This window comes from Lissotriton helveticus, chromosome 2_1 (genome assembly GCF_964261635.1).
Source record: "Lissotriton helveticus chromosome 2_1, aLisHel1.1, whole genome shotgun sequence".
In the NCBI taxonomy this organism is placed as follows: domain Eukaryota; kingdom Metazoa; phylum Chordata; class Amphibia; order Caudata; family Salamandridae; genus Lissotriton; species Lissotriton helveticus.
The window spans coordinates 1001126530-1001145950 of NC_136059.1; the positions used below are offsets into that span (position 1 = coordinate 1001126530).

The following is a 19421-nucleotide window of genomic DNA, read 5'->3' on the forward strand; positions in this document are numbered from 1 at the left end:
GTCGTGGTTTCAATTTCAGTTTAGCATGCTTGTGACATGCAGTCTTAGACACTGATTTGTTTTTTCTTTCTCTGTCTGGGCACCGAGAAGCCTCAAATGTGACCTTGCATCTTTTATTTAATTGTATGAAATGCAGTTAGCTCTGAGGTCTTGCTTGCACTGTTATTTTTAAAATGTATTATTTTCTGTTTATACTGTTCCTGGAGTAAATCCATTTCAATTGTTTACAATTGAAGGCTATTTCTTTTAGCTGAATGGAGATGCTGTTTATATTTTGCATGAGCCTTTGTTCTGTTGTATGGCATAATCCAAGGTTATTCATTAGATGTAGAGTAAAGGTCTATGACCATGTGATGTGTTTTCCTTTTTACTTTTTGTTAATAATAGGAAACTGAGAAATTGAGTTGTTGGTTGAGTGGCGCAAATCCCGCGTCAAGGAACAGCCACAGTGCTTGTCAGGGGGAACCACAAAAAGTCACTAAATTAGCCTGTGCTTAACCCTCTTGTAGCTTAGCGCAAAAGTAGTCAGGCTTAACTTAGAGGTAATGTGCAAAGTAGTTATGCAGCACACAAACAGTAATACAGTGAAAACACAACACAAGACAAATCCAAAACAAATTCATAAAAATGTAGTATGATTTAACCAGTTATTTGACACCAAAACAACAAATAACCAATCAATAGAACCAGAGATTTGCACTTCCAAAGATTTAAGTAGGGATAGACCCTAAAAGCACAGAGCTCCATTCGTGATAATCTGGCCATGCTAGGCCAGGGAAAAGTCACAAGTTCCGACCACGATAGAGCACGGGCCAGACCCATGGACCAGGTTAGACCAGCTGAAAGAGTTCCTGTCTCAAACACCAATGCGAACAGTCCAGTTTGCGGTGGTGGAGGCCACAAGGAGCAGGGAGAGCAACACGGATAGTCGACGTTATAGTGCGAAGAGCAGGCTAGGTGTCACAGATGGTTGTTCCTTTAGCACCAAAATCCGATCTAGCGGTGCGGACGGGCGCTGCTGGAACTTCGTGTTGGCAGTGACCGCAGGCTGTCGATGGGGCAGTGTGAAGTGCAGTTATTACTGGCAGTCATTGTAGCCGAAACGAGTCAGGTTCACCAAAGCTTTGCATTGGCAGTCATCGCAATCTTGGTTGTGAACAGGTCCATTCGCACTTATAGAAAGCCAAAAACTTCAGGATTTCTCCCTTACTTCCAAGAGGAGTTCAGCTGGCGCAGGACCTACCTGGAAAGCACCTCTTGGGGATCGGGAACCCACTCCAGCAGAGGCCAGCAGGGCTCAGGCAGATACAGGAAGGTCCAGTGAAGCAGGTCAGCTGGGAAGTTGCAGGGGGCCTCTGAAGCTTGTTGTGTCTCTGTAGCTCTGAACAGGAGGTCAGTTAGCTGACCATTGGAATCACTTTAGGTAGCATGGGATCAAAGGAGCAGGTCCAGTCTTCATTTTCAGACAGCTAGGCAGGCCTTAAGAATCAGCTGGAGAGTCTTCTGGTAGCAAGGCATTCCTTCTTCTGTAGTATCCAAAGGTCCTGGAGTGTACTGAAAAGGGAGTCTGATGGTACAATATTCATACCTGGTACCAGCTTTGAAGTGAGAAAAACCTCTAGACTTCCCCCCACATCTGAATCTGGCATTCCCGCCATTCCTACCATGGTCCCTGGATGTCTGGAGTCACAAAAGATGAGTGTGAAGTTCTTTGTGTGTAGGTTGAGGCAGCTCCATTGAAGTGCAAGTGTGGTAGGTGACAGCTGAGCCCCTCCCATCTTGTCAGTATGGCCCATTCTGCCAAGACCCCCCCTTTGTGATTCTGTCTGGGAGAAATACTCAACTGTCAAGTTTACCTACTCATGTGACCCAGGATACAGGCTGCAGGCACCAAATGGTTAGGATAAGAAAATGTCAACTTTCTAAAAGTGGAATTTTTGGAATTGTGACTTAAAACCCAACTTTGCCATCAGAAAAGGTTTTTAAATTACAATTCATTAGAGACGAAGCATGTCATTTCTACCTGTTCCAAAGCAAAAGTTAGCACATTAAGTGTAATAAGGCAACCTAATGTTATCCTTTGGGAGAGGTAAGCCTCACAGTATTAAAACTTATTTGTGAGTTGTTCACTACTAGCGCATGCAAAACCTAAAAGTATATGTCCATCCTCTTAAATTCTTAAATACAATGCACCCTGCCCTGTGGGCTGTTTAGGGAGTACCCTAGGAATAACTTATATGTAGTAAAAAGGGAAGTTTATGCTTATCAAACGTTTTTTTGGGGAAAGTCGAATTGCAGTGTAATACTGCACACACACAGTAAAAGCAGGCCTGAGATATGTTTTGTTTTAAAGGGTTACTTAAGTGGGTGACAAATGCAAAAAGAACAATTGATGGACAGAGTGCAGAACAATTTCATACATTCATCCCAGTACGGAGAACTGGGCCTAAATCCATTGTTGTTTTGCTCACCATGCAATTCCAGTTTGGACCCAGTCATATGCAAATCAGTCTTGACCCAGTGCCCAACGGGAACAGTCCAGCCCGAACTGCCAGGCCAGGTCCTCACTGGACTGGAAACAAGCCTCCTGGGACCAGTTTCGGGCGTTCAGCCCTCATAAGCCAGGATAGCTTGACTCCAGTGGCACGGAGAGCCCGAGACCCACGCCTGGGCATACCCGTCCCACTCGGAGTGACAAATGCAAAAAGAACAATTGATGGACGGAGTGCAGAACAATGTCAAATATTCAGCCCAGTACAGAAATCGGGCCTAATCCATTGTTTTTTTGCCCACCATGACATTCCAGTTTGGACCCAGCCATATGCAAATTAGTCTTGACCTTGCGCCCAAAGGGAACAATGCCATTCCAGTTCATCTCCTTGTGTTTGCTTTGTTCGCCCTAAGTTGGCAGGGTATGCCCAGATGTGTGTCCCTCGCTCGCTTTGCCACTGGATTCAAGCTAGCCTGGCTGATGAGGGCTCTTAGCCCGAAACCGGTCCCAGGATGCTTGTTTCGGGTCCAGGGAAGACATGGCTTGGCAGTTCGGGCTGGACTGTTCCCATGAGGCACAGGGTCAATACTGATTTGAATATAGCTGTGTCTGAACTGGGGTGGCAAAGTGAGCTAAAGAATGATGATGGATTCAACCCAGATCTGTGACTGGGGGTGAGTGTCTGAAAAGTGTCAGCGCTACGTTCATCATCTCCTTGTGTTTGCTCTACTTAAGTTGATATCACTCTAAGTGCTGAATGGTTACTAGTAGTATTCAATTCACCAGCCCTGGATATATGGTATCCGCCATTACTAGGGACTTATAAGTAAATTAAATATGGCAATCAAGTTCAAGCCAGTTTTACCATGTTGTAGGGAATGAACACAAACACTTTAGCATATTATCACTGGTTAGCAGTGGTAAAGTGCACAGAGTCCTAAGGCTAACAAGAATGAAATTCAGAACGCAGGAGGCGTGAAAGTAGAAAGTGTGGGGGTGGTCCTGCAGAGAGAACCAAGTCCAACAGAAACTATTATGTCAAACCACACTGACTGATTTCTCTGTTTAAAGTGTATAAAAACTCTCTATTTGGGACATGGTCGTTTGATTTCTCTTTGCTTCTTTAGAAACATACTTCACAACAAGTCTTTCATTGTTATGAACCTTGAATATTTTTCATGTTCCTTCTCTCTTTTTAAACTGAGCAGTCCTTATGACAGAAGCTCTATGATTCGTCATTCGCCTTGTGCTAGACCATATTTGGTTCTCACTATTGACTAGATTAGGGCTTAGTTTTCAATGCCACTATTGATTTATATTTTTTCCAATTTTTATCATTTTGAATTAAGTGGCTAACCAATAACTTTTACCTTCTGTATCTGTTTCTAATTTTAAATAACCATTCATAGTTTGTCCTTTGAACATGTGGATGTTCCTATATGATTTATCTGTGTTTAGGGCTCTCATCTTTAAAGACTCACATGTAGCCTGGTTCCATCAATCAGCCCTCTAACCTCTTTGCCGTGGCAGACATTCCGCCGCGGTGCTGAAAAAACTGACGCGTATACGGTTCTGACGGCCCCCTGGTGTCCTCCGCACATGGCCACTGTGACGTCGGATGGCTGGAGGCTGTCCAACGCATTGAAGAGGTTAATGGAAGAGCAGAATCATAACATTTCCATTATCAAAGATGGAGACTGGTTGATTGACGCAAATGTTCATAGAGAGACAAATAGAGAGGTGCAAGGCCACAAGGAATGTTAGAAACCACACTCAAAGGGTTTGAGAAAAGTAGCAACTATTGAAATGACCTCATAGAGGACATGAGGTCTGTTTGGAGGTTGCCATTTCAAGCTGTTTGTCTACAATGACGTTTTGAGGGTATCCTGTTACCTATGTTTAGTGAGTAAGGTGGCATTTTTGGAGACGTTGGGTGATACCAATTGTAAAGGAATACACACATTCTTTCTCAAGATGCTTAGAAGGGAGAGGATTTAAGACTCCACCATTTTAACAGCGGATGCCATGAAAGGAAGAGCAGTATATAGTAGAGAAATCCCATTTTGAAGAGGTAATTCTCCTCTTATTCATAGAAAAAATATTTCAGGTTGGCAAGGGGATCTCTAACATGTTTATAAATTCAAACGCATGAGCATGTAGGTATTTCACAACGTTTTACTAGGCAGTGTACGGGGGGGGGGCATAACCAAAGCTCTCCCCACATTCCCCAGGTAGGCATTTACTCCAATAGATATTCCACAAAACTAAAATGTTGTGCAGTAGTAAATGTGTCCTGCAGCATAAATGTCCACTGATCCAAATTCTATAAATCAGGATCAACAGACTCCGAATCTGGTTCCTGTTACATGCACAAAACCTTTGTAACCTGGGACATATAGAGGTCATTTTCAAAAACCTGCCAGCAAATAATACAGTTTTAACCTAATGACACATATTCCATCTATATATAGATATATATATATATATATTTGTGGATAGCACAACACTAAAGAGGAAAAGGATGTCTTGACCAAAGTACACCAGTTCAAGGAAGTTCGATTACTGGTTATCACAATTTACTCATCTATGTATGTCACGATAATTTGCAGGTATAATGCGCATAATCACCTACAGAGTCTTTGGTGCTAGCTAAGGGGGGGCTGGGAATCCAGACAATGAATTAGAACAGGCACAAACAATTTCCACATCACAATAGAGTGTTCTTTCTCTCTTGCAACCAATCAGTATCTGCAAATTAATATGTATAAAACTTCATAGTACAACATTCTGACGTGGCCCTGAGGTCTCCCATTAATGCTACATGAAAACTCACCTCTTGGATCAATGATCCCATGTAGAGAGCGGAAAGTGGCGTTTGCTCTGCTGGTTTAATTACGACGGTGTTCCCGCAGCAGAGAGCAGGTGCGAGCTTCCAAGCAAACATCACCAAAGGGAAGTTCCACTATAATGCAAGAAAAAAAAAAGGATGGCATACATTGAGTTTGTATATAAAAAGGTGTCATTCTGAATGTCAAGATTATAATACTTTAAAATGTTTCTAAATAGCATAATGCAAACAAGTTACAAACAGAGCGCCTCATTTACAAGTCAATTCCACCTCCTGTGCATCACATTTTTAGACGCACTGGTGGGCGCAGTGGGCCTGCCCATATTTACAAGGCTACCTTGCATGACTTTTCATGGCTTTTTAAATATGGGCCCCTTTCACGCTTTACTTTGCGTGAAAGGGGCATTCCATGGGTGTTGCTGTAAGTGTTCCCACGCAACATCCATGGAACCTGACACATTCCAGATATACAAAGTGTTGTAAACCTGGGCATGCGTCCAGTAGTGCCAGGCACAGTTAAGAGCGGTGGGAAGGGGCCGAGTAGGTGTCGGGGAAGTCGACATGTGACGGAATAAGTAACATTATATTTAAAAAAAAACACTTACCATGGGCTCGCCGCATCACTGATTCGGGGATGGGGTGAGCGCAAGGTAAAAGGTTTTATTTTTATTTTTATTTAGTGTTAATTATCCCTTCGTCTGGCGACTTCCTCAACACCCACCCCACCCAACCACCTCCCCGGTCTTCCCTGTGTCGGCCGCCACTGAATATGCCAGAATCCGAGTGGCGCATTGAGGAGAAATACTTTTATTTCTCCTCATTTTTTGCTCTTTCTATGTGTGCTGCATTCTGCAGCACACATAGAATTAGCGAAACACCATTAATTATTGTTTTTGTGCAGGAAAATGTCCCTTCCTGCACAACTACAATCCTCCCTGCAACGCAGGTAACCTCATGGTGCAAGGGTGTCTGTGTTGGTGCACGGCTGCTGTTCGTGCGCTGGCACAGGGGAGAATACAGCACATTCCTGCACTTTTATCTTGACGCACAGCAGCGCAGCAGGAAGGCTTCCTGCGCTGCAGTGCATCAAAATATAGTAAATGAGGCCCAAAAAGCATGGTGAAAGGTGCAAACATGCGACATTTATATTGCCTTGTCAAATCAAACATTTTCGGGGTCTTTGAATTATAATTATGGAGACACAATCGCTGAAATAATTTTTCACAGTGGAGTGAAATTGATTTTATTATTATTTTTACAGATTTGTAGAATGGTTTAGCAAGAATCCCTCATTATAGTTATACTGAAGGTTTGTTCGTGTACTCGATTGAGGGTCATAACCCTGTGGAAATAGCTGTTTTTGTTTTCGATGATTGCCTGGCAAACCTCCTTTTCTCAGTTTATAATATATTAGAACATTGGAATGTTGGGAGCTCCATTGCAGACAATGAGGTGCTCCCCGCTTCTACGGGCCGGTAAAGTCCCGCAGAGCAACATTCCAATGTTCTACAAAGGCTTCTCGAAGTTCGAGGGGATTTATATCCCCTCGAGCTTCGAGAACCCTTTGTTTAATTTGTTAGAACATTCTGCCCTCTAGTGGCAGAATGTTCTAATAGCCTTATAGCCCTTCGTAGCAGGGCTATACCGGCTATTAAAGTCCCGCTGTTTCGTTAAAGTCCCTCGCCTTCGGCTTGGGCCTTTAACGATTCAGCGGGCCTTTAATAGCCGGAATAGCCCGCTACGGCGGGCTATAAGGCTATATTAAAACTCAAAGCGCAGGATTGATCACCACCATGGGGATGGGTCTCAAAGGAGTACTCTGTGACGATCGACCATATTATTATGAGATATTTGGCAAAGTAATCCATTAACCCCTTCGGGGCTGATGACGAGCTGGGCTCGACATGGACGAGCCCAGCTCGTCATGAGCCCCACCCTTGGTGGAAGCGCTGGCGCCCCCCCCCCCGAGGGTCTGCGATCGAATTTTAAAGAACGGGGATGGCAGCGGAAGAGTTTCCGCTGCCGCCCCTGCCCCTCCCCATGGGAATCCCTGATGACGTCAGCGCGCACAGCGCACGCTGAAATCACCAGGGATTTCCAGGCGCTCGGGAAGCCATTTGCTTCCTGCGCGCCGAGGGAACAGGTAGGTTTTTCGTGCTTGGGGGGCGGTTGGGGCCGCAAAGAGGCATCAGGGGAGAGGAAAGAGATTTGCAGGGCATTTCTGCCTCACGATTGCGCACAGCGCCGCGATCGTGCGGCGGAAATGCCCCCACTAGCACCAGGGATTGTGAATTTAGCTTTTCGGAAGCGACCCCTTGGGCAAGGGTCGCTTCCAGGTGGGCAGCCATTTTATTTTCGATTTTCTGCCCCTCCTGGGGGCAAATCGGCCCATTTTTTCAGCCGTTTTGCCCCCAGGGGTGGCAGAAATTCCCCACTAGCACCAGGGATTTTTTTTTAGGGCAATGTGTTTGTTTTGGGAAGCAACCCCTTGGGTAAGGGTCGCTTCCAGGTGGCCTTGATTTTGTTGTTGATTTTCTGTCCCGTTTTTTTGCCGTTTTGCCCCCGGAGGGGGCAGAAAAAGCCCACTAGCACCAGGGAATTTAAATTTAGTTTTTAGGAAGCGACCCCTTGGGCAAGGGTCGCTTCCAGGTGGGCTGTGATAATCTTTTTTATTTTCTGCCCCCCCGGGGGCAAATCAGCCTGTTTATTCAGCCGTTTTGCCCCCTGGGGGGGCAGCAATTCCCCACTAGCACCAGGGATTTGTTTCGGGGCAATGTATATGTTTTGGAAGCGACCCCTTGGGGAAGGGTCGCTTACTGGTGGCTAGTAGTTATGTTTATGAATTTCTGCCCCCCCTTGGGGCAAATAGCCCCGTTTTTTTTTAACGTTTTGCCTCCTGGGGTGGGGGGGGCAGAAAATTGCAGCTAGCACTAGGGTTATTTTTTTTTACATGGTTTGTATTGACCCCTTGTGCAATGGTCACTTCCTGGAGGGGTCTTAATTTTTTATGTATATTTCTGCCCCCCCGGGGGGCAAATAGGCGAGTTTTTTTGCCCGTTTTGCCCCCAGGGGTGGGCAGAAAATGCCACTAAGCACCAGGATTTGTTTTTTTTTTCTTATGGCGGCTACCCCTTGGGCAAGGTTTGCTTCTTAGAGGGAACTTGTTTTGGGAATGTTTTTCTGCTTCACCCCCACCCCCCTGGGGGCTAATTGGCCCTTTTCTCTTCTGTTTTTTGGCCCACTAGGCCATAGGATTTGAGTTTTGTAGTGTGTCGAAGCGATCCCTTGGGCAAGGCTTGGTTCCAATGGTGGTTATATTTTTGGTTGTTTTTTACTGGCCGCCTCCCTTGGTGCCAGTTGGTCTTTTTTTGTCCTTACTGCCCCCGTGTGATGGGGGTACTGTTAGGAGCAAAAGACCGACTGGCACCAAAGGGGTCAGGCAGTAAAAAACTTTCAAAAAATTAACCAGTGTTTTGATGGTTTTCCTCACCTAATCCCAATTTGTCTAAGCCCTATTTGATGGCCCACCTGGGTGAATGTAAATTTGGGGGGCAAATTTGTGTGTTGTTTTTTTAATTCTTCTATTGTTTGTGAAATGTGGTAGTAATTTTTTTTTCTTCTCTATTTTTGTCTTGTTCCAGGCTTTTGCTGTTTGGATTGTTGTAGGTTGCGGGTCTGTTACTGCTGGTTTTGCAGCTTGTGTAGTTGCTTGTGCTTGGTAAGTGAATGTATTTTGTACTACTTTCCCTTGATGATTGTCTTTTTGAAAAAGGTGTACTTATAGCAGTTTGTGTGGCTCTGTGTTTTTTTTTTTTCAGCATTAGTGCTTGATGTGCACTTTGTTTTCTAATCTGTATATTTTTTTTCTTTCTAGTGGGATATCATTTCTTTTTGCTGTGTCTCAGCAGAGTAGGTGCTGGTGAGTGTAGCTTTATTTGGTAAGAGTGAAATTGTTTTGGATTGTATTGTTCTTTGTGTGAAAGCCTTACCTTGTTTACTTCTTACTTTGCACAGTGTAGGTTGTTGTTCCCTTGTGTGTGCAGTCTTCTTGCTTTGTAGGGATAATGGCTAGTCGCAGGATTACTGCTCAGCAGGTTTTCGGTTTGCTTTTTGAGTCTTCCTCTGACCATGGTTCAGAGACTGACTCCGATTCGGACCCAGTGGTAGGGGCAGAAGATGCAGGCAGTGAGTTTTCTCTTCGCATGGAATCATCGGATGATGAATCTTCTTCTAGTGCTGATGAAGTGCCTATGGCAGAGGAGGACATTGATATGCCAGTAGTGGGCCAAGAGGCATCTGTGCTGCTGCCTAGGGCCGCAAGGTTTCCTTTCTTTTTACGTCGGCAAGAGGCATGTGGGCTGCAGCCTGCGCCCAAAAGGCTTCACATTGCTGTGGTGTGCCAAGAGGCATCTGGTGCTGTTAGTCTTCCTGTTGGTGTAGTGCAGCAAGAGGCATCTGGGGCTGTTAGGCTTCCCATTGGTGTAGAGCGGCAAGAGGCATCTGGGCCTGCTTGGTTTCCCGGTGGTGTAGTGCAGCAAGAAGCATCTCAGGCTGCTAGGCTTCCCGTTGGTGTAGTGCAGGAAGAGCCCTCTGGGGATGCTATGTTTTCTGTTGGTGTTGTGCAGCCAGAAGTATCTGTGGCTGTTAGGCTTCCCGTTGGTGAACAGCAGCAAAAGGCTTCTGGGCTGCAGGCTGGGGTGGCTGCTCCCCCGTTGATAGGGATGGCCTCTGGGTTCCCCCTGGCATGGTGCAGCCGGCATTGCCAGAGTTCACTGGTGTTCCTGGGTGTAGAGTGAATACTGAGAATTTTCTGCCAATACATTTTTTTCAGTTGTTTTTTGACGATGTGTTTTTGCAAGAGATTGTTGAGCAAACTAATTTGTATGCAGAACAGTTTTTGAGGGACAACAGTGCCAGCCTTAAGCCCCATTCTAGAGCTACCCGGTGGACTCCCACAAATGTTGAAGAGATGAAGAAGTTTTTGGGATTAACTTTTTTGATGGGCTTGCTAAGGAAGCCATCAATGTCTTCATATTGGTCCACTAGTCCCTTGATGGCAACAGCTATATTTCCAGCAGTCATAAGTCGTGATCGGTATATGCTTCTTCTTTGGATGATGCATTTTTTTGATAATGGTTTAGCGTTGCCACGCGATCACCCTGATTGTGACCGTCTGTTTAAAATTCGGCCTGTCCTTGATCACTTTGTTGATCGTTTTTCTGAGATCTTTGCCCCTGGTAAAGAAATTGCAGTGGATGAGTCTTTGCTAATGTTCAAGGGCCGCTTGGTTATTAGGCAATACATTCCTAGTAAGAGGGCACGCTATGGAATCAAACTGTATACGCTGTGTGACATGGAGACTGGATATGTCTACAATTTCAGGGTGTACACTGGTAAGGAGTCCAGCATTAAGCCTCCTGGTTGGCCTTCAACTTTTGGAGTGACTGAGAAAATTGTGTAGGAACTAGGTAGAGGATTATTTAACAAAGGCCACCAGTTATATGTAGATAACTTCTACACTAGTGTGCGGTTGTTCAAGGAGTTGGCCAAAGTGGGCACTGTTGCTTGTGGCACAATGCGCTGTAACCGTAAAGGTTTCCCAAAGGAACTTGTTTGCAAAAGGCTTGTGCGGGGACAGTCTACTGCATTGCGATGTGGGGAGCTTCTAGCTGTGAAGTTTTCAGACAAGAGAGATGTGTACATGCTGACTACTATCCACGATGAAAGTACTGTACCTGTGCCTGTTTGGAGTCAGAGTGCTGAAGTGCGCAAACCTGTGTGCATTTTAGCTTACAATAAGTACATGGGTGGCGTTGACAGAGTAGATCAGAGGTTGGAACCTTATGCTGCTCTTCGAAAGGCTTACGTTTGGTACAAGAAGTTGGCTATCCATCTGTTCCACTTGGCATCCTTTAATGCTTTTGTTGTGTACCAGAAGTCTTGTCCTGAGTCGAAGATGCCTTTTGTTAAGTTTCAGGAGTCTATAATAGGCAGCCTTGTACTTGTGGAGCAGGCAAGTGTTCCTAGATTTGGAGTGGTGGAGGATGAGGCTAGATTGAAAGATCGCCACTTTCCTGAATACATTCCTTCCACTTCCGCAAGAGACTTTCCGACTAGAAGATGCAGAGTCTGTTGGCGAAGAGGCGTGCGGAAGGAGTCTCGTATGTAATGCCCTGACTGTCCTTCTAAGCCTGGATTGTGTGTGTCAGCTTGTTTTAAATCGTACCACACGCAAAAGAAGTTTTGGGAGTTTTCTTTTTTTTAAATATTTTTTTTATTTTAACAGTAAGACAAGAGCAGGCAATACAGATATCAGGTGTTTCGCAGTAAAATACAGAACAGGGCCAGGCGGGGGAAATATACAAACAATAATCACTGTAAGAAGTAAAAGGCCCATCACGGGTACACATAACGGAAATAGGAAATAAGCAATCTATTAAGCAATCAAAGCAATCCCACCCGCGTGACCTCGTCCACAATGTTACAGGATAATTAAGCCAGCGAAGACACCCAGACAATAAAGGATTCGTGAAAAATAAACAGCCCATCTCTCGTAGAAGGAAAAAGAAAAGACAAAAGGGGCCATAGAACAAAAGAAGGCAAAATAAAAAACCCCACCCCTAACCCCCCACCCTGCACCCCTGCAATGGCTACGGCCTAACCCCACTAGCAGCGTGCCTGTCGCCCAAGAACTACCCTAAAGGAAGGGAAAAGAGAAAGTGGAGGAGGAGAAAGCAAACACACTCCCGGTCTCCCATACCCCCCGCCAACAGCGACCACCCCGAGACATGGTAAAATCAATATTTAGCAATTATACAAACCAGTCAGGGGAGGATAAACAACAACCACCCAATTCTCGTCACAATATAGGCACAACCCCGGCATCGCTAAAAGCTATTTTATCGGAACCCAGCGATAAAGTTCAGCCCTGGCCAGTACGGTCCGTCAGAGCAGTCTTTGCCACTCGAACCGCCATTTTGAAGGAAAAGGCAAAGCGTCCACAAAAGTTCTTGTCAGCACAGGAGGATCGAATACAGGATAAAAGTTCACGGCTCGAACGAGGAAAGGTGTCCAAAAACAGCGAGTATCCCAAACCATCACCAAGGAACTCGTAGCCACATGGAAGACCGTCTATAGATGCGTTAGGCAGAAGCAGGATCAGCCAAGAGACGCTAGCGAGAAGCACGGGCTGGCTTGTCGGTAATAGGGGACCGTCAAGGTTCATGAACTCCGGGTTATGCACGGGGACCTCGACCTCTGATGTGCAATGCACCGCTGGTACCATCTCTAGCTGGAAACCAATCGAGGTGTCGTCCTCAGGTTCCAGGATACTGTCCACTTTCACCATCAGTGTCCGGAACACAGCGACTGTGTGCGAATGGAGCGCCCCAATGGCGGCCACAACGGCCTGCAGCGATGGCGCGCCTTCCGTCCGCTCCATCCCCTCTCAATAGGCGACAGAGCCGGACTTGAACCCCGGAGGACGGCTGCTCCGGAGTCGCAGGCCACGCAAATCTGATATCAAGTAATGGGCGCTCCTCGTCTTACAGAACACACCTTCGCCGTCAGGGAGGGCCCCAGCCGGTCGACCCCGGGAGGGCAGCAAGGTCTCCGGGCACCAGACCCCCACCACAGCAGCAGGCGTGGCACGCTGGTGTGTCCTCGGTGTAGATCGTTCAAAGGATCGTCACAAAAAGTCAACAATTCAGGCACTCTTTGGGAGACCGGGCTCAGTCCGAGAATGGAAACACGGCGTATCTTCGTCAGCCGATGAGGTAGAAATCTCGGGATTGCACCTTTAGAAGCAGTAGACCTTCATAAACAAGGAAATCAGGTGTAAGGTCAGGATTGAAGACAGGATAATCGAGCTGCTGGCGGAGGTCAGGGGAGCTGGGAGCTTACGCGGCCATCTTGATTCGTAGCGTAGCTCCTCCCCCCAGTTTTGGGAGTTTTAATGAGCTGTAAAAGGAATTGCCTGGTCTGTATTCTGTAAAAAAAAATTGTTTGTTTCAAGGATTGGCATTAGTGCAATGTGTTTAGTTTTAGAATTTGTGTTAGCTGATTTGTAGGTATTTCCATTTGTTTAGTGTTATTTTGAAAAAAAAAAGAATTCTAAATGTGTTTGTGGTGTGTGCAGGCTGGTGCTTGGCTGGCGGTGTGTGTGGAGTGGCGCTTGGCTGGATGGTGTGTGTGGAGTGGTACTTGGCTGTCTGTGCACGGAGTGGTGCTTGGCTGGCAGTGTGTGTGGAGTGGCGCTTGGCTGCATGGTGTGCGTGGAGTGGTACTTGGCTGTCTGTGCACGGAGTGGTGCTTTGCTGGTGGTGCGTGTGGAGTGGTGCTTGGCTGGTGGTGTGTGTGGAGTGGCGCTTGGCTGGCGGTGTGTGTGGAGTGGCGCTTGGCTGGATGGTGTGTGTGGAGTGGTACTTGGCTGTCTGTGCACGGAGTGGTGCTTGGCTGGCGGTGTGTGTGTGGAGTGGCGCTTGGCTGGTGGTGTGCGTGGAGTGGTACTTTGCTGTCTGTGCACAGAGTGGTGCTTGGCTGGCGGTGTGTGTGGCGCTTGGCTGGTGGTGTGCGTGGAGTGGTACTTGGCTGTCTGTGCATGGAGTGGTGCTTGGCTGGTGGTGTGTGTGGAGTGGCGCTTGGCTGGATGGTGTGTGTGGAGTGGTACTTTGCTGTCTGTGCACGGAGTGGTGCTTGGCTGGCGGTGTGTGTGGAGTGGCGCTTGGCTGGTGGTGTGCGTGGAGTGGTACTTGGCTGTCTGTGCACGGAGTGGTGCTTGGCTGGCGGTGTGTGTGGAGTGGCGCTTGGCTGGTGGTGTGCGTGGAGTGGTACTTGGCTGTCTGTGCACGGAGTTGTGCTTGGCTGTCGGTGTGCGCTGAGTGGTGTTTGGCTGGCGGTGTGCATAGTCTGGTGCTTGGATGGTGGTGTGGGTGGACTGGCGCTCGGCTGGCGGTGTGTGAGTAGTTACTTTCTGTTGGTCACTACACACACTGCTAGTTGAGTGACACTCCACGCAGTCCATCATTTTGTGTAGTGGCAGTGTCAGAAATGTGGGCGTGTGAAAGTGATGGGCCCTTGAATGGCGCTGTTTGCTGGTGTGAGTGTTGAAATGTGATGGGTCCGCCGAGATCTATAAACATCTTGTGGCTGATATTGCTCCCTTCCTTGCTAAGTTATTCAATCAAGTCTTGATGGAGGGTGATTTACCGGCCACATCGTGGAATAATGCTTCGATCATGCTCATTTTGAAACCAGGAAAGGCCTCCACCGCCTGTGGTTCGTATCGCCCTATTTCAATACTCAACCCTGACTACAAGATCTTTGCAGAAAAGGGGGTGGTGATGAACAGAGTGTCTGAATTAGGCAGACCACTCTTACCCAGTCCAAAGATCAGGGCTTGATCCATCACCGTTATTTAGCTCACTGCCCCATCCCAGCTCAGAACCTGGCTATATGCAAATTAGTCTGTCCCTGGCCCAGTGCATCATGGGAACAGGGCAGACCAAACTACCAAGCCAATTCTTCACCAGAAAGGAGACAAGCTACCGGGGACCGGTTTCTGGCATTTCAGCCTCGTCGGCCCGGCTTGCTTGAATCCTGATGGAGCAGTGAGCAAGGGACTCATGTCTGAGTATACCCTGCCACACCTATAGTGGCCAAAAACGATTCAGAAAAGGGGGTGGTGATGAACAGAGTGTCTGAATTAAGCAGACCACTCTTACCCAGTCCAAAGATCAGGGCTTGATCCATCACCGTTATTTAGCTCACTGCCCCATCCCAGCTCAGAACCTGGCTATATGCAAATTAGTCTGTCCCTGGCCCAGTGCATCATGGGAACAGGGCAGACCAAACTACCAAGCCAATTCTTCACCTCATTTCACCATCAGGATTCAAGCAAGCCGGGCCGACGACGCCTGAAATGGCAGAAACCGGTCCCCGGAAGCTTGTTTCCTTCCCAGTGTAAGAATTGGCTTGGTAGTTTGGTTTGCCCTGTTCCCATCATGCACTGGGACAGGAACAGACTAATTTGCATATAGCCAGGTTCTGAACTGGGATGGTGCAGTGAGCTAAAAAACGGTGTTGGATCTAGCCCTGATCTCTTGACTGGGTGAGAGTATTCTGCTTAATTCAGAAACTCTGTCCATCACCACCCCTTGTTGTTAAATATTTTGTCCACCCTAAGCGTGGAAGGGTATACTCAGATGTGAGTCCCTTGCTCATTGCACCATCAGGATTCAAGCAAGCCGGGCTGACGACGCCTGAAATGGCAGAAACCGGTCCCCGGAAGCTTGTTTCTTTCCCAGTTTAAGAATTGGCTTGGTAGTTTGGTTTGCCCTGTTCCCATCATGCACTGGGACAGGAACAGACTAATTTGCATATAGCCAGGTTCTGTACTGGGATGGTGCCGTGAGCTAAAAAACGGTGTTGGATCTAGCCCTGATCTCTTGACTGGGTGAGAGTATTCTGCTTAATTCAGAAACTCTGTCCATCACCACCCCTTGTTGTTAAATACAAGATCTTTGCGTCACTTTTAGCTAAGAGGTTGGGGCAGGTCGCTCCCTCAGTCCTGCATTCTAATCAAAAGGGCTTTGTTAAAGGTCGCCAGCTCTTCGAATTGACGTACGACTTAATAGGAGCGATCGATATGGCAACTAGCTCATCGTTACCCTTAGCTATTCTCACGTTGGACGCAGCCACGGCCTTCGACAGGGTCAACTGGGTGTACCTGTCGGGGGCCTTGGAAAAATTCGGCGTGGGTCGGGCCTTCTGCAGAGCGGTGGAACTGCTATACCATAATCCATCTGCTTCGGTCTTGGTTAATGGCAGACTGTCGGAACCATTTGCTATCACAAGGGGAACATGACAGGGCTGCCCGTTATCGCCCCTGCTTTTCGATCTCTATATTGAGCCATTTGCTCCAAAAATTCGGGAGGACAACAACATCATACCTTTCAGATATAGAGATTGGGAAAAAAAGGTATCCCTATATGCTGATGATATCATGATTATAACTTCAGATATCAGCTCTGCGTTTCCGACAGTCATAAACTTAGCACGACAATTTGGTAACATCTCTGGCTATGAAGTAAATGCCACCAAGACCGAGGTCATAGTGTGGAACAGCGTAGCAACGGGACTTCCTGTGCAACCCTGTGACAACATGAGATATCTAGGCATAAAAATTGTCAAGGATATCAATTTGAGCGCCTCTACTAACCTCACTTTGGTGGCTAAAGAATGCAGGAAACTAATGAGTTCTTGGGGACATCTTCCACTAACACTTCTGGGCCGGTCAAACTTAGTTAAGTTGTCTATCTTACCTAGGTTGACCTTTATCTTCAATAGTCTACCACTCTATTTTGATAAAACATTGATAGCCAAGATACAGAGTGACATCACCTCATTCGTCTGGAAGAACAGGAGTGCAAGAATAGCTTGGAGGAAACTGAGGTGTTGTAGGGAGAGGGGTGGCTTGGCAGGTCCAGACATCCAGATCTATGCTTGGGCCTTTCAGTTGACACACGCCCGAATGTTACTTAAAACTCCATCTGATTGAGGCATCGGGTTGATGTTTTCAACATTACTACAGTGTGAAGGTCTAAGTCAGTTGGGGTTCTTATTCAAGTTCGGTGACCCCAAATTCTTTAAAAATATTAAACTAAAGGTGTTGCAGGGCCTAGCAAGAACCTGGTATAATCTTAGAGTCACCACCAAAATAGGCTATCACTCTAATAGATCTCCCATAGGGGATCTCCCTGCTCCTCCTGGTTGGGCTAACAACTCATTGATAAGTCCATTAAAAGACGCTGGAATCTCTACATGGGGAGACCTGTTTTTTGAAGGGGATATGTTCTCCTGGGAACATCTAGTGAGTAAGGTGGGCCCTAATTTTTCTAGATTAAAATTTCTACAAATCTCAAGCTGGGCACAAGCACAAAGAACTGGGCCTCCTCGTCACCAACAACTACCTCTAGTAGGAAGTAGCCAACTGGAATCTTCTTTACTTGACAAGACTCCTGCGCCCAAGGAGGTCTCCTTCTTTTACAGCCTAATTTTAGAGGAAATTGATGGGGAATTCCTTCTCCCAGACCAGTTGTGGGGCTCCCTGTTGCCTGCTATAAACTTGCATGAACTATGGTTAACCTCCTGCAATGTTCTCTGGGATATTGTCAAACCTGCTTGGCTTCGTAGAAACCACCTCTATACCCTTCACAGGGCTTACTATTGTCCTCAGAGATTGTCTAAAATTTCAACAGGCGAACCAGTGGCCTTTGCCCGTTGTGGCCAACTGGCAGACTCGGACGCACACATGTTTTATGATTGCCCACTTGTAACATCTTACTGGCAATCAATAGGCAATAAATTAACATCTTCAATAGGCTCCACCGTGATTATAGATCTCCGGCTAGTAATTTTTGGAGTAGTGGATAAAAAGCGAAGTCCAAATAACAACCTCTTGTTCTGCTGTATGTTGGTGGCTCGACGTGAAATTTGCAAGCGTTGGAAAGAGGTATCTCCTCCGTCGCTACATGACTGGTGTTCCTCCATGCTACAAATATCAAAAATGGATCTATCCAAGGCAGGAAAAAACCTGACAAAAGAGCTTTTTGGCTGAAACTCGATTGTCCCAATAATTTGAGCTGGGTTTTTTTTTTCTCCCCCAGTTCCAATGATTACGAAGCCATGATACACTCTTTTTGCTTTACCCCTTTGCCCTTTCTCTTAGGCGAATTGGTACTAATAGCAATGGTGGAAACTGGTTAATGGTATCTATTTGTCAAATGGTACACAAGTGGTAGGGATCAGTTGGGAGAATGACATTGCTGTAGGGTTTTGACGGATTCGAACTACGATTACACCCCAACCAGTCTTGGACTGAGACAACTTGTCTATCTCATATATTTTACTCTTCCCTGTCCACGGTACTGACGGATTAAGCCATGGTTGAGATGAGGAACAAAAAAAAAAAAAAAAAAAAGAAATGTGATGGGTCCACGGCTGGTGGTGTGAATGTTTTGTATGTGTCACACGTACAAAAGGTGTATGAATGGCCTGTAAAGAGGTTTGTGCCTTGACGTGGCTTTACAGCTCACAAGCTGTGAGTCAGTGGTTCAGTTAATCATACTTTCAATTATACGCAGTCTATTTCATTTTTGTGAAATTACTTGCGAATACAATTGTATGTAACAATTGTATGTACTGAATCATCACTCACCCTCGTGCCAAATCCAACCAGTATGTGTGTGTGCTTGCGGATTGGATGGCTGTGCAGTAATATTTGTTTTTTTCTCTTTCTGCAGTAGGGTGTACCTTGTCCCTTATTGTGATTGTTGTAATGTGTTGTTTTTCCTTCCAGATGGTGTCAATGGTCTGGTTTGTATCAGGTACGAAAGGTGCGTGAATGGCCTGTAAAACGGTTGGTGCCTTGTCGTGGCTTTACAGCTCACGAGTTGCGAGTTACAGGTTCGGTTTTTATGCATTTATTTATTGACAGAGCATTTCATTTTTTGAAATATCATGTTAATAAAATTCTATGTACTGAACCATCACTCGCCCTCGTGCCAAATCCAACCTGTATGTGTGTGTCTTTGAGGAATAGATAGCCGTGCTTGAATGTTTGACTTTTGAGTAACTCTGTTAAGGTGTATATTATAGCTATAAATAACTTACTAAATTTAGATATTATTGTTAAATCATGGTAGTATATGGTCATGTCTTTCTGGTGAATTCTATTGTTGTTTTTTATCCACAATCTCCTGCAAACTTGAAATTGTCTGTCACAATTTCCATGCGATATTGTCCCCAGAATCGCACGCTCTCAAATTGAAAACTTAATTCATTCAAAACAATTTGGTTTTGCAAGGCGGGTTCCCATGAGTTTTTGGTCCAGGGCTTGGCGGGCATCTTTGGAAACTACCAAACCCAAACAGTTCTGAAAACTAGACACCCGGGGGAGTCCAGGGAGGTATGGCATGCGTGGGTCCCCCAATGTTTTCCTAACCAGAAATCCCTGCAAACCTTAAATTTAGGTTAAAAAAACACTTTTCCATACATTTTTGGGTGGGATCGCCCAGCCGGCAC

At 46.2% G+C, this 19421-nt stretch overlaps 1 protein-coding gene across 1 annotated transcript in view; it reads right to left on the reverse strand.

Annotated features, from left to right (window-relative positions):
* Positions 1-19421, reverse strand: part of ALDH1A1 (aldehyde dehydrogenase 1 family member A1) — a 240161-nt gene that overhangs the window by 113371 nt on the left and 107369 nt on the right. The window contains exon 6 of the mRNA XM_078675766.1: positions 5325-5453. Within this exon, the coding sequence (XP_078531892.1) occupies positions 5325-5453 (129 nt within the window). The remainder of the gene's footprint in view (positions 1-5324; positions 5454-19421) is intronic.